This window comes from Mycosarcoma maydis, chromosome 3 (assembly GCF_000328475.2).
Source record: "Mycosarcoma maydis chromosome 3, whole genome shotgun sequence".
NCBI classification, from domain to species: domain Eukaryota; kingdom Fungi; phylum Basidiomycota; class Ustilaginomycetes; order Ustilaginales; genus Mycosarcoma; species Mycosarcoma maydis.
In genome coordinates, this window is record NC_026480.1 from 391,977 (window position 1) to 405,606 (window position 13,630).

The 13,630-nt window shown below is 54.0% G+C and overlaps 5 protein-coding genes across 5 annotated transcripts; 2 read left to right on the forward strand and 3 right to left on the reverse strand.

Annotated features, from left to right (window-relative positions):
• Positions 1 to 308: 308 nt before the first annotated feature.
• On the forward strand, positions 309 to 2,438 carry UMAG_01565 (GPI-anchor transamidase GPI17; the record flags this gene model as incomplete). Its single annotated transcript, XM_011389285.1, has 1 exon — positions 309 to 2,438. The coding sequence occupies one exon, from the start codon at positions 309 to 311 to the stop codon at positions 2,436 to 2,438; it is 2,130 nt and encodes a 709-aa protein (XP_011387587.1).
• A 123-nt stretch (positions 2,439 to 2,561) lies between these two features.
• Positions 2,562 to 4,598, reverse strand: UMAG_01566 (uncharacterized protein; the record flags this gene model as incomplete). The annotated part of the gene is made up of 1 exon (XM_011389286.1): positions 2,562 to 4,598. One exon carries the CDS (start codon positions 4,596 to 4,598, stop codon positions 2,562 to 2,564), a length of 2,037 nt encoding a protein of 678 aa, XP_011387588.1.
• Positions 4,599 to 5,204: 606 nt separating this feature from the next.
• UMAG_01567 (uncharacterized protein) lies at positions 5,205 to 6,225 on the reverse strand (the record flags this gene model as incomplete). The annotated part of the gene is made up of 2 exons (XM_011389287.1): positions 5,205 to 5,275; positions 5,415 to 6,225. 2 exons carry the CDS (start codon positions 6,223 to 6,225, stop codon positions 5,205 to 5,207), a joined length of 882 nt encoding a protein of 293 aa, XP_011387589.1.
• A 518-nt stretch (positions 6,226 to 6,743) lies between these two features.
• On the reverse strand, positions 6,744 to 7,466 carry UMAG_01568 (uncharacterized protein; the record flags this gene model as incomplete). The annotated part of the gene is made up of 1 exon (XM_011389288.1): positions 6,744 to 7,466. The coding sequence occupies one exon, from the start codon at positions 7,464 to 7,466 to the stop codon at positions 6,744 to 6,746; it is 723 nt and encodes a 240-aa protein (XP_011387590.1).
• A 770-nt stretch (positions 7,467 to 8,236) lies between these two features.
• UMAG_01569 (uncharacterized protein) lies at positions 8,237 to 12,634 on the forward strand (the record flags this gene model as incomplete). Its single annotated transcript, XM_011389289.1, has 1 exon — positions 8,237 to 12,634. The coding sequence occupies one exon, from the start codon at positions 8,237 to 8,239 to the stop codon at positions 12,632 to 12,634; it is 4,398 nt and encodes a 1,465-aa protein (XP_011387591.1).
• Between the last annotated feature and the right edge of the window lie 996 nt (positions 12,635 to 13,630).

Sequence of the window (13,630 nt, forward strand, 5' to 3'; positions counted from 1 at the left end):
CAAATCGTCATCACAAACCGTGAATCACGAATCACGAATCCTTCACGGTTGGATCGGTGTGGAGTCGGATACTCGTGACTTGATGGCTAATGTTAGATCGGCATAACGTTGAGGCCAAATTTCCATAATTCACGAATGCGCATCGGCCAACATGCCAACGCGAGTCACGAGTGACAGAAAGTGTTGATTTCGACCAACACCATTCGTGATTCGTGATTCGTGATTCGTGATTCTTGTCCTTGCTCAGTCTCTGTCATCCACCTCTCAGTCAGTGTCGAGGCCGGCACTATCGCTGCAAGCTTTCGAGTATGGCCGCACCGCTCCTCTTCCAGAGCCTCGGTACACGCACAGCCATCTTGGCCTGTTTCTGGGTGGCGCTGCTTGCCAGCATTCCGTGGTGGCTTCGTCTGACCACGATCCAAAGACTGCCCTTGCCAGCACAACAGGTGCGAGCGCTTCAGCAATTTGGCAGCTGCCCTGTCACTTTGCAATCCAGTCTTGTCATCTCAGTGGATGCGGATATCTTGCGAGAAGCTGGTGCTGATGCAGACCGAGACGCTCGCACTGCTTTTTTGAAGCAAGTGGAACAACTCGTTCAGCAGAGTTTGGAGATCAAATCTCAGCTTCCGGCTGCTGCCAGCCTGGAATGTACACGATGGAAGGTTCAGGTGCAATCTTCAGCGTCGGAAGTCTCGCCAGAATCATTCCAACCCGAGACGGGTGCCTACGTAGTCCGAATCGCAAGCGAAGCATCAGCTGAGAGTACAAGCTCACAACCACCTCACATCCCCACCATCTATATCCCCGCCATCTCGGAGGATTCAGAATCCCTCCCATTGGTACCAGACACCCTCAGCGCCGCTGTCATTGCCGAACTTGTCCATCTACGAGGCGACAAGCCTCTCACCGATGATGACACTTCCACCTCTACAATCGCAGTCACAGAGCAGGACCCACGAGTCATCCAATACAGCAAACACGTACGTCTTGTGTTTAGCATCATGAACCAGGATATTACCGACGGTACAGCGTACGATAGCCGGCTTCTGCGCAATCTGGCGGATGGAAACGCGTCGGCGGACAACCCGATTTCGAAGCTCACGCGCGCGTTGAGCCAATTGCATGATTTTCACATCGAAACGCAGGTGCAGTGGTTCGCACCATTGCATTTCCAGCCAACAATGGAACAGTTGGAGGAGGTGGTGGAGATGGAGGTGGAGGAAGAGGTCATGGTCGATCAAGAGATTCAAGAAGAGGTGGATGTTGAGGTCGATGACGTCGCTGACGTCGCTGACGTATCGCAAGACAAAGTGTCTGCAAGTGAAACGCACCCCACCGCAGGCGACCAACACGAGCTCGCTTCAAACGGAGCAGATGCAGAAGCGGCCGAAGTCGAACGCCAACTCTCCTACGTACCTCAAATCAAGCGCACTCGAACCCTCAAACAAGTCCGCAAACGCACCATCCAAGTACCCCGCATACAACGCATCCGCAAGCAGAAGCGTACTCCACTCCCACCCCGCCACGTGGTCGAATGGGATGATCTTAAAGTGTTTGTCAACTCGCAAGAGTGGAGTCTCACTTCGACCGTTCCACCGTGCTCCTCTTCGCCAAGTGAACGAGCGTACGACGTTCTTTCTCAGACGCACGACTTGCATTTCTTGCTGTACATCCCGAGCAAGTCGCATTCTCCGCTGATGATACGGGATACCGTCCATGGCGGGGTCAAGGAGGATGTGGGGGGATGGTTGATACCTCAATGGGGCGGGGTGGTGATCGTGAACGTTGATCACGAGGAAAAACAGTCAACAGGGTTGGTGAAGCTTGATCAAAAGCTTGATCGAGGAGGCGTTGAAGAGTTGGCCGAGATCGCAGTTGCGGAAGCCATGGCGCTCTTCGCACGCCAACTGGAGATCTTGCTTGGACTATCGGATGGACGCTCCGCCTCAGCATCTTTGAGCGAGACTCAAGACAGGCTGCAACGCAGGGTGCAGTTGTCGACGCTGAAACAACGACGAATCCTGGAACTGAGCCGCGAAGCCACATCCACACTGATCGCCATCACACGGCTGGTCGATCGCATCGAAAATCTGGGTGTAGGTGCACACGTGAAATCCGACGTTGAAGCCGCTCTGCACATCATGCACTCGCTCCGCAACTCGAGCTCGAATGCGCATCTGGACGAGCTCCTCGACAGAGCGGCACAAGCATATGCGCTGAGCAACAGAGCGTTTTTCAACCCAGATATGCTCGGCTTGTTGTATTTCCCAGACGAACACAAGTACGCCGTATACACGCCGCTGTTTGCGCCCCTGTTGGTGCCGCTGTTCGTCACCACGCTAAAGCTGATCAAGCAATTGGTCGCACGCCGCAAGCCATCGACAAAGAGTGCCATGCGAGCGAGCAAGCCCAGCACATATGCGAGATTGTCCACTTAAGTCCATCCTCCAACCGCAGACGAATGTGTTTCTTCGATTGTACAGTACGACACGTGTCAACACCGACCTTTGCTTCCGCTCGAATACTACGACGATCTTATATGTACCAGCGTTCGCCTCGCCTCAGTCATACTCTTGCACGTCGGCGTCCTCTTCCTCCACTTGGTCATCGTTCGGCTGCCTGTCCGCGTCAGTGTGCTCGTCATCGCTTGCCGTCTTGTCCTTCGCGATCAATGCCTCGTACTCGGCATCGTACTCGTAATCGTCGTCCTGCATTCTTCTTTTCGACACGGCCAGCCCACGAACAGGAGGTTTCGGTGCTCCGCGATGGCTCAGCAGCGACGGGATGTTGTGTTTGCGCGTCAAACCGGGTCGTCTTGCTGCACTGGTCGAGAGCAACATCGTCAGCGGTTTGCCGAAGAACGAGCGTGCAGCGCCACTGGCAGATGGAGCGTGAAGCGTGGGCGATGCGGTGCTGGAGCCGGAGCCAGAACTGGAGCTAGAGCCTGTGCAGATTCTCTTGATGGCGACCGTGTGTGGTGTGGAATCAGAGTGTGTTGTGTTGGGCGCAAGCGTTGGAATAGGAGACGCTGAAGAGCGTGTTCCGGACGGGGTCGATGAAGCGAGCGGCATAGCGATAGTAGCTGCCTCGGCAGCTTCGTCCTGCACCTCCTCTTGAGACACAACGTCTTGGCCTGAAATGCTTGACATCGGCTGTTCGAGATTTTGCACATCACCCATGTCAACTTCTTCCGATACATCCGGCAGCTCCTCTTCATCCTCGCCCTGGTGTTGCAGGTTGAACGTCTTTTGCTGCTTCGCCTTGCCCTTGCCTTTCCCCTTCTCTCGCTGCTTCTTGGGCGTGGGAGCGCTTTTGCGCGACGATCGACGCACCGAGGTGGGAGCTGAAAGTATCAAGGCATCACCATCACGATCCGACTCTTCATCATCCACAATCAGAACGTCGTCGTTTGCCTTTTCTCGGCTTGTACATCGATCCGCCTTTGTTGTTCTACGTCTAGTTGACCGACTTGCTGGCTCCTCATTTTCATCATCGCTGATCACCGAAATATGCTTACTGTCCTTGGGCTTCTTACGGCGTGGCGCCTTGAAACCAACATCATCATCTGTGAGATCGGCATCGACTTTTGCTGCGACTTCTGATCGAATGTGCTGATCTGACTTGGCTGACGAGCTAGGTTGAGATCTGAGGTGCTCATCCGCATCCCCCTGCTCACCATTGTCTGAGAATGCCCTCGATGTGCGCTTGGTCTTCGCATTGTGAGCAGTAGAAGTCTCTTTGGATGCAGTTCTAGACTTGGAAGCAGAAACAGTGGATGATGACACTGCAGGATCCTTTGGTCTCTTTGACTGAAGCGGTCGGCCATCAAGATCGTAGCTCGGACTGTAGCTGACTTGCTTACGAGCACTTCGGGTGGGACGACGACGGGCAAGCGTCGCCTCTTGCGCTGCAAGGGCAGCAGCATATGCAGCATCGTCATCTACGTCTATCGGAGCAGATGTCTCGCCCGTGTCAGATGCATCAGAGCCCGGACGATGCTTCTTTGGATTTGGATTTTTGCTCGAGCTAGGTGTCGAACGTGGTTGCATGGTTGACGGCAAGGAGGATGGCATTTCTATGTAATCTCTCAAAGAGGAGCCATCAGTAAGCTCAGCAGCAGCAACGCCTTCCTTCTTGCTTGAGCGATCTGGCGAGCACGAAAGAGAGGATTTCGGCGACGTTTCTGCTCCATCCGATTGGGTATCATGCTCGTCATCCTCTGGGTCGCTGTTGGCAACGTACAGTCCTGTCACCACAGAGGGAGGCATGGCAGCCGCTTTTGCGACGTCACGGTTGCCGGTAGGGCTATCGAGCACATTGGCTGCTAACGATGGTCGCAGCGGCGACGAACGTGTCCTCGAGAAAGAGGTAGCATGGCTAGTGGGTGGCGACGAGACGAGATGAGTGTCGGTGAGCAAGTTAGGTACAGCTGCCGAGCTTTCCAGAGTGGGCGTAGAAGAGGCGGCTGAAGGAGGCCAAGTCGGAGCGCCTGGAGTTGCAACCGATGTCGAATCCGACGATGTGTTGAGAGCGTTGTGTGTGAGGAAAGGTGCAGACACGGGCAGGAGGCTATGGTCGCCAGCACCAGTGAAGGGCATCTTTACAGGACAAGATTGAATCTAGGTCGGTCGTAGCAAATCGATTGGTGACTTTGATGGTGGCGACAAGGCAGACAACAGGCTCGAACATACAACATGATCAGGCTGCATGGGATTAAGTGTTACTTTCCGCAGACGTGTGAGTTGTGAGTCTGTATAACTTAGCGGCTCGCGTTTCGCCACCCTTCTTCTCGTTCGCTCAATCATGACTGCTCAGATAGCGCGCGCGACGCGTTGCGGATCAGCCTTCCATACCCGCAATCCCAAATCACCAATCACGAAACGTTTTGGGACACAGAACAACTCACGACTGAGCCTCGAACAAAATCACGAATCACGAACACCATGCGCTAAACCACCGATTGTTAGGTTGGAAAGGCACAATTTACGCGACTGACGAGCGTGGCGAAGAACAACACTCACACAGACTCTTTGTGCTTGTCTCATGTTGATCAGGCCAGCATCTACGATTCACGATTTGTGATTTCAAGAGGAGATGCATTGACGATTGATGATTGGAAGTGGAGCACATCTGTGGCCAAACAGCTGTTATATCAGTTCGATTATCGTGTATGTTCATACATGGTCAAGACACTACGGGTACGTCTACTCGCAGCGCTGGCTTTGGCACTGCTCCTCGACCCAGCCCTTGTCGCCGCGGTCCAAAGCGTCGAGTTCTGCCATAAGGGTAAAGAAAAGATCAAAGGGGGTCAGCATCGCTTGCATCTCTTCCGTTGCTGATCCCTAATCATGAATTATGAATCATGAATCAAGAATGCTTGCAAGCGTCAATTCATTCTTGGACATTAAACTCACCTTTCATCTGCTCGTCTGAGAGCACGAACGTGAGACACTCTGCGTTCTCAACCTGTCTTTGCAGATTGCTGCTCTTTGGCAGCGCAACAATACCGTGTTGCACCAACCAGCGCAGCATTACCTGTGCCTCGGTCTTGCCCGTCTCGGCAGCCACTTTCTTGAGCGTCGGGTCGCCGTAATAGTGACCACGAGCCAGTGGACAGTAGGCTTGTACGATAATTGAATGGGCTTCTGAAGCGGCCCTCACCTCCTTTTGCGCAAAGAAGGGATGACACTCGATCTGGTTGCATACGGGCAACACTTTTGGCTTGCTATCGATCAGCTCCTGGATGTGGTGCGGTCCAAAGTTTGAGACGCCCAAGCTTCGTACCTTGCCCTCTTGCACTAGCTCGGTGAGGGTGTCCCACGAGTCCAGTCGGAACTTTTTGCCTCCGTCGGGAGCGTGCAGGAGAACAAGGTCGAGGTAGTCAAGACCCGCTTTGGCGAGACTGTCTTCGACAGCTAAGCGCGTCTTGCTTCCACCACCCATCTCGTTGAGATAGACCTTGGTGGTGTAGAACAGCTCGGATCGAGGCACGCTACATTCGCGTACCGCTTCGCCACAGTCAGCCTCGTTTCGGTAATAGCGAGCAGTATCAACATGCCGATAGCCTGCTTTGTCAAAGGCGTTGAGAAGCGCCTGCTTGCATTCGCTACCACGCATGTCCCAGGCACCGATGCCGAAGCGAGGCATGGCATAGCCATCAACCATTGTGATCGACGAGCCAAGCGTGAGCTTCTCGTCACGCAGAGGTGCAAATCGATCCGTCATTATGATGTGTTTGGTGAGAAATTACGAGGTTGACTAACAACAGAGGATGATGGTCCAGAGCTAAGCAGAGCGAGATTTGTTTGTTTTCGATTCGGAACCAGAGTCAGGCGTGAAGGCATCGGTTCCTACTGGCTTGAGATCTTATCGACGATTCCTCCCCCGCTTTGGTGTGTCAACAAATCCTTGTGACTGTTAGACGACACGCGCGCCGTGTGGTCTGATCTGCAGCTGTGAGTGCACCGCCTCGCAGCACTGACTCGACTGTAGCTTGGCTCATACGCCTGACCACGGTCTTCCTGGTGAGAAGGCCCTTGACTCGGTTTGTCAAAAAATCACGAATAGGAAAACATGTTTGCGATGCTTCAATGCTTCGGTCTAGTTATACATTGTACGTGTCAATAACGGAGGCGAATGGCGCTGACTCCGAGCTGGAGGCCGAGAACGACGAAAATAGGTTCAAAACTGCGATCCAAGGGTGTACGCGATGATAACCTGCTGGTCGGCCCACAGTTTGAGAGTCAGTTCATGCTTGCTTGTGCCGAGGACAGATCCCGAGTAGGACAGCGAAAGCCCAGCAGACAGCGACCAAGGCAAAGCTCTTTACGCGGGCACGTATCGACGGTATCGACGACGTCGGTGTAATCGCGTTCGAGCTCCTTCCTCTTGAGTGAATGGATCGAAAGGAAACGCGGTGCTTTGCTCAGGAAAGGCACGAGACGATTGTGATGACGGACGTGCTCGTTGAAGTGGGACATACCGAAGCAATCGAGATAGTGTGTTGCGACATAAGTGTCGATCCGTTGGATCAAGTCTGGTTCTGGTGATTGCAGAGCGGTGGTTCCGAGCGCCGAGTCGGGCGAGCCTTGCCTGAGGTAGAGAAAAGTGTTGTCGCTCTCCAAGTCTGCCAGGTATAGCTCTGACTCCTCATCCAAGTACTCTTTCTTTTGCGATGCAGGTGACTTTGTTGGGCCGAGAGAAGATGTTGCGGCAGGCCTTGGAGGCGTGTTTAGGTTGTGACTGTTGATTTGCGCCCGATCAACATGAATGCTTTCAGCCGAGATTGTGCTTCCACTTTGGGCGGCGTCGGTGTTGAGCTCTGATGCAGCCGCAACTTGTGAACTCTGAGGAAGTGCCACTGTGCTTGTCAAGCTTTGGCGGCTGCGTCCAAGTGAGCGGCGCTTCAAACGAGCAGATGAGGCGGGTCTGAGAGCGGTAGAAGGCGTATCTGTAAAGAGGCCCATTACCGCCAAATGCTAGTCGGGCTATCTTCCGCTACGAGAAGGCATCACCGTGGTAGAGGATCGCTGTGGACGAGGCTTGAGCCGCAAGGTGATAGGTAGCAAGCAGTCCGGATAGGACCAGTAACTCGTGACTGTAGGTTCGCAATCGCAAATTGTACCTGACGCTGGGCCCGTGCGGCTGGCTGGCTTTCGCCATGCTCCACATACGACTCTTTCTGGCCACGCATGCTGCTGCGCTGCAGCAATCACGAATAGTGCGTGATTTTGGCTCCATATTTTCTGTATGTTTTTCGTAAAATCATGAACATGAATCACGAATGACTTTTTTGATTTAATCTTCCTTGCTTCTCGTTCGTGATTTTATAATCGTGAATATGAATAGCCAGACCGCCGACAGGGGCTACGACGTCTTTCGTGATTGTTGTGCGCGTTTTATGCGCTGTCACGCTCACATGCGCATGTGCTGCAGAACAACAGATGCGAAAGCAACACTCACGACTCTGTGACTGAGCAAGCGCGACTCTTCAGCAAGGCCATGAGGCAAGTCGTCGGCTTTTCCGAGCAAAAAGCCTCCCTCCTTACCATCGCTTTGCCTCAACAATCGCTGGATCGTAGACGGAAGCGATCCGAAGCTACGACAAACGCCGCACGACCAGAATGTTGTGTATCCTGCATTAGCTCTGCTACTATCCAACCGTATACTACGAATTGTGGATCGTCGATCAGGCTACTGGGTGACAAAGCAAGACAGCAGTTAATAAAACATCGCGATGACAACCAACGATCAGCAACAAGATGCTCAGTCATCAAAGAGAGGCTCGGTTCTTCTCCCGCCGTCGCCGCGACCCATCACCCGTCGCATCATCTCGGATCGCGACCATCCGCACAGCACCCAGTCCCTTCCATCCACCGGCACCATGCGACCCAATCTATGGAATGCCGTACGTCAGCGTGTCCGTGTTACCTCTGCGCTCAAGAAACCAGGCGACTCTTCCCAACGTCGATCTCGCGCTTTTGAGGATGAGCGTAGATTCGACGATGAGGGCATCACCTCGGATACGCTTCGCTCCGATATTGACCATCTCTTGGCACCAGGACAGTACGCAGAACAATGGCAATCGCTCGCTCACTTGTTTGACGCTGCTGAGGGAAACGGTTCTGGTCCATCTCTCTCGAGACTGCGGCAAAGCAGGAGGACGAAACGCCTTTCCTTGGCTCACCAAAGTCGCAATGTGTCGTCCTCACCCTCACTAGCGGATGTGGAACCGTCTTCCGCTGAAAGATCTGCTCTCTTTCGGCGACCAGCGTCATACGTACAGCCCAGTGATCCAGAAAATCCCGACGACTCGCTTGCCAGTTTCGCAGGGTCTTCTTCGCTCAAAGGCAGCTCGAGCTTCAAGCTTCGGCCTCGCACATCGTCTTCCATCCGAGAGCCGCTCGTGCAAAATCGAGCAAAGAGGGCAGCGTCTGCACTGCCCTCGATGGTGGACTCACAAGCCCCTACTCACTCCAGCTTGCACGATTTGTTTGCTCCTCGTGCGTCACTAAGCGATGAGCCCACCAGTCTCTTGACAAACGATCCTGATCAAACGCCTCTCGGCGAGGATCCATTGCTCTATTCAATGCAACATCGTCTTCTGGACAGCGACACTGACTCCGAGACCGAAACTGACAGCGACATCGACATCGACATCGACAGCGGCAGCGGCAGCGAGGGCGAGGGCGATCAGGTTCAAGCCAGAGCATCCAGCATCAAGCCCGTCCCTGATCTTAGCTACAGTGGCATCAATGGGCAGTACACGGGCCACACGCTGGCGTCAGTGCAGTCGTCCGCTGGCTCGGCTGGCCGGATCGGACCTTTTCGCGGCGTCATCCGCTCAGTAAGATCTGTACTGGGCGGCCATAATCTCACGCCACTTCAACGAAGCATCTTCAAGTGCTCTCTCGCCTATCTTTTCGCCTCTCTCTTCACCTATTCTGCCACCTTGAGCCGCTGGCTAGCAAGCTTTCTGCCCAATAATGATCCTGATGGCGATGTGCCATTTTCCAACTTACACATGATCGCCACTGTAGCTGTCTACTTCCACCCTGCCAAAACGCTGGGTGCTATGATCGAGGCCGATCTCTTCGCTCTCGGCGCTTTCGTTTATGCAATCACTCTCGGATTCTGTTCCATGGCCGTCGCTGTCTTTCTGCACGAGACCGATCGCATCGTCATCTCGGACATTGTCAGCGTCCTCTTCTTCCTTGGCATTGGCATCGCGCTCGTCGGCTACGCCAAAATCAAAGTCGCCAAACCGCAGTTCAATACAGCCTGCTCGCTCATCTCGATCATCGTTTTCACCGTCGTAGTCAAAGAGGGTTCACTCCATCTCGGCCACTTTTCAACGGAAAAAACGTTCCAAGTGACACTGGTCGTGCTGATGGGCTCCTTGATCAGTAATGTCGTCTGCTTCTGCGTGTGGCCGCAAAGCGCCACTTCGAATCTGCAAGGCGACATAGTGCGTAATCTGCGCGGTTTCTCCACCCTTTTGCGTGTCCTCACAAAGACATTCCTGCTCGAGGACCCTTCCAACTTCCACTTTAAGAGCGATCGCATCAAGCGCGCCATCGACGACCACCACGACAGTTTTACCTCTCTCAAAAAGAACCTGGAAGAGGCCAAGCTCGAGTCGTTGTTCGACTTGAGAATGCGTGGCATGAGCGCAAAGTATGTCGTAGCTACCGACTCACTCAATCGACTCGCACAGCACCTCGCAGGTCTTCGAAGCAGCTGCGGTCTACAGCATCAGATCATGGCTGCGCGCAGAGAAGCGGTGCGAGCAACTAGAGAGGCGGCGCCAGATTCATCTCGTGCTGAACATCAGGAATCTACATCACAAGACAGTACAACAGCACGTCCCACCAAATCTCGCCCAGCTTCAACGAGACTGGCCCATATGTTCGAATCAGAACCCGCTCTCGAGCCCTCCAGCCAAAACGGCAAGGCAAATGCATTTGAGGATTTCATCGCTAGTGTCGGGCCGCATATGCGCAGCCTTGTGTTTTCTTGCTGTCGTACGCTTCGAGGCTTGCGATCAACCTTTGTGGCACGCGATTCCACCGTGGTCTCTGAGCTCAAGCCACCTTGTACGGATCAGAACGGAGGCAGCACAGGTACCTGGTATAATTCTGGTGCTACGTCAACTGGCGCTTACGTGCCAGGCTCCAGCTTTGATGGCCTCCACAATGATATCTCCAAGGCATTGCGCAGATTTCAACACGAGCAGACGGTTGCCATCAAGCGCATCTATACCATGGAGCCCAAGAAGATGGCCCAGAAGCTCGATGGCGATGAGATTGTCCAAAGCACTGAAGACGGCGAAGGAGCGGTCAGCAGCCTGATGCAAGACAAGCAAGGAGACGAAGACGTCTTTCTGATCTTTTTCTTCGTCTTCAATCTGGAAGAATTTGCCAAGGAGCTCGAAGTGCTGGTGGAAGCGCTCGAAGAGATTCGCCAAGCAGAAGAGCGCATTGCGCTGGCGAGGCAGACGTCTACATGGATGCGTGTTCGTCTGTTTGGTGGAACGCTTGGCACCATGGTATCCGAATATGCTTCTATGCTCGGCTGGAGATGGGGTACGGGCAGCAGAAGCGCCAAGAGAGACCGCGGATACAGCAAAGCGTCGAAAGCCTCGAGGGCAGCCAAAAGGATGACGACACCGCTCGACTTCCCCTCGAATCGACGACATGCCGTTGACACGCATCAAACGCCCAAGGCAATGACTTGGAAAGACAAGCTGCAGCGACTAGTCTGGCAGGTAGGAGAATTTTTCCGTCAGCCGGATACCAAGTTTGCGATCAAGGCGGGTCTCGGAAGCGCTCTGTTGGCGAGTCCTGCTTTCTTTCCTTCGACGCGACCGATGTTTACGAAGTTCCAAGGCCAGTGGGCGTTGGTCAGCTTCATGGTGGTGCTTTCGCCGACAGTGGGGCAATCGAACCACATGAGCCTTCATCGTATCATGGGGACCATCATGGGAGCTTGTGCTGCGGTCAGCATTTACAAGTTGTTTCCAGACAACCACATTGCGTTGCCCATCTTCGGAATGCTCTTCTCGATTCCATGCTTCCGCTACATTGTGGGAAAGCCGCAGCTGGCGTCGAGTGGGCGCTTTGTGCTGCTCACGTACAACCTGACGGCGCTGTACAGCTACAATCTTCGCAAGACGGGCATCGAGGTAGAGCAGATCGCTTACCAACGCACCGTGTCGGTGATTGTGGGTGTGCTTTGGGCAACAATTCTCAATCAGCTCGTGTGGCCGTTTGAGGCACGACGGCAGCTGGCGCTGGGCGTGTCCGACGTGCTGTTCAAGCTGGCATGGCTCTACCAGCGACTAGTTCTGTCGTATTCGCGTGACCCATCGCAGGTAGGATCGCAGCGACTCGACGCCGGCGAGGCTTACGACGACGAGGATGGCGACGAGCAGGACAATGATAGCGACGATCAAGACGACGAAGAAGCGGCTCTGCTGAGCACGTTTGCGTCGGGGCACGGCGACGAGTTTCAGGCGATTGAGCTGCACCTGCAGGTGTCGCTGATCAAGTTGGAAGGGCTTCTGGCGCAGACGAAAAATGAGCCGCGGCTGAAAGGGCCGTTCCCCGTCGCCACGTATCGCTCGATGCTGTCTTGCTGTCAAAACATCTTGGACAAGCTGCACAGCATGCGATGCGTGACTGCACGTCAGGACTGGTACCGGCATGTACGACGCGACTTTGTGATCCCGGTGAATGCGGAGCGACGCGAGATGGTGGGAAATGTTCTTCTCTACTTTTACACGCTCGGCTCGGCGTTTCATCTGAAAAGCCCGGTGCCTCCGTACTTTCCACCGGCTGGCCAATGCCGAGCTCGACTGCTGGATCGGATCCGGGAGCTGCCGGTGGTGAAGCGAAGGGCAGTGCGTGGATCGAGTGCGTACCTGCTATTCTACTCGTATGCGTTGGCGATGAAGGACGTGATCGATCAGCTGGATTCGCTGGGCAGGTTGACACAGCAGAATTTTGGTGTGTGGGGCGGCAGCGTCGACGATTTCGAGCGACACTTTATGGTGAGCGCAAACTCGGCTGCGCCGAGTCCGCTTGCTAGCAGAAAGCCATCCACGACGAAGCTGCAGTCATCTCGCTGCAGGTAGATGATGCGCTTGCGACACAAGCAAGATGACGCTGTGAGGGCTTCACTGTGACTGCAAATGGTGCAAGACAAACGTTTTCAGTGCATTGTCGGTAGTCAATTCGTGTTGATTGCATTGTGACTGTTGTAGACCCGACTGTGGTGTTGTGTGTCTTTTGTGGGAAGTGATGTTTTCGGAATGCAGCAGCACGAGAAGGCGCAGCGAGCATTCTGGTTGAGAGCGCTCGCCTAGCCACGAGGTTGCATCCGGCCCGGTGCCTGAATGTGTGTAATCACTGGTGGATCACTTGATGGACGGGCGAGGAGGATCAATAGTCGAGCAGCTGTCCGCACGATTCACGATTCACGATTCACGATCCACAATCAACGATCGGGCAAGAGTCTCTGTTTGGCCCTCTCGGAGGGGACAGCGTTGTCAATCTTGCATTTGGTTGTTCGCGAGTTCTGAACGTCTCGGCAAAACTGACTGAAACCGTGCAGCACAAATTTAGGTTGAAAGTATAACTCTGATCCGCAGCGTTGGCGAAACTAGATGGCGCGAAACTGGGGTTAGTTTGGTGACAATTTGTGGTTTGTGAGCGCGCAAACTACAGGGCAATCGTGAGCTACGAGTCAAGGCGTGCTCACAGACAAAGTGGATCGAGCGGGTGTGAATCATGGCTTTCGGAAAACACAGGTGCGGTACATCCGAACATGCGTGATTCACATTGGATCGTGGATGCACGCTCTGTGCTGTTGTGATTGTGTCGCAAACATGAAAGGTTCGGCTTGTTTGTGTTTAACGTTAGGCGAAACATCCACGATTCGTAGTCACGAGTTTGGCGAGTGCAGGGTCAGTTGGCTTCTTTCTCTTCGGTTTGTCACAACAGAAATGATGGATCAGGTTGGATCGTCCGCCGCTGTTTTGCACGCGCTCTGTGACCTGTCAGAGTGAGGCGAAACGCTTTTGTCCTTTCTTGCAAACGCAACGCAAGCGGGTCAAGCGATGATACATCAT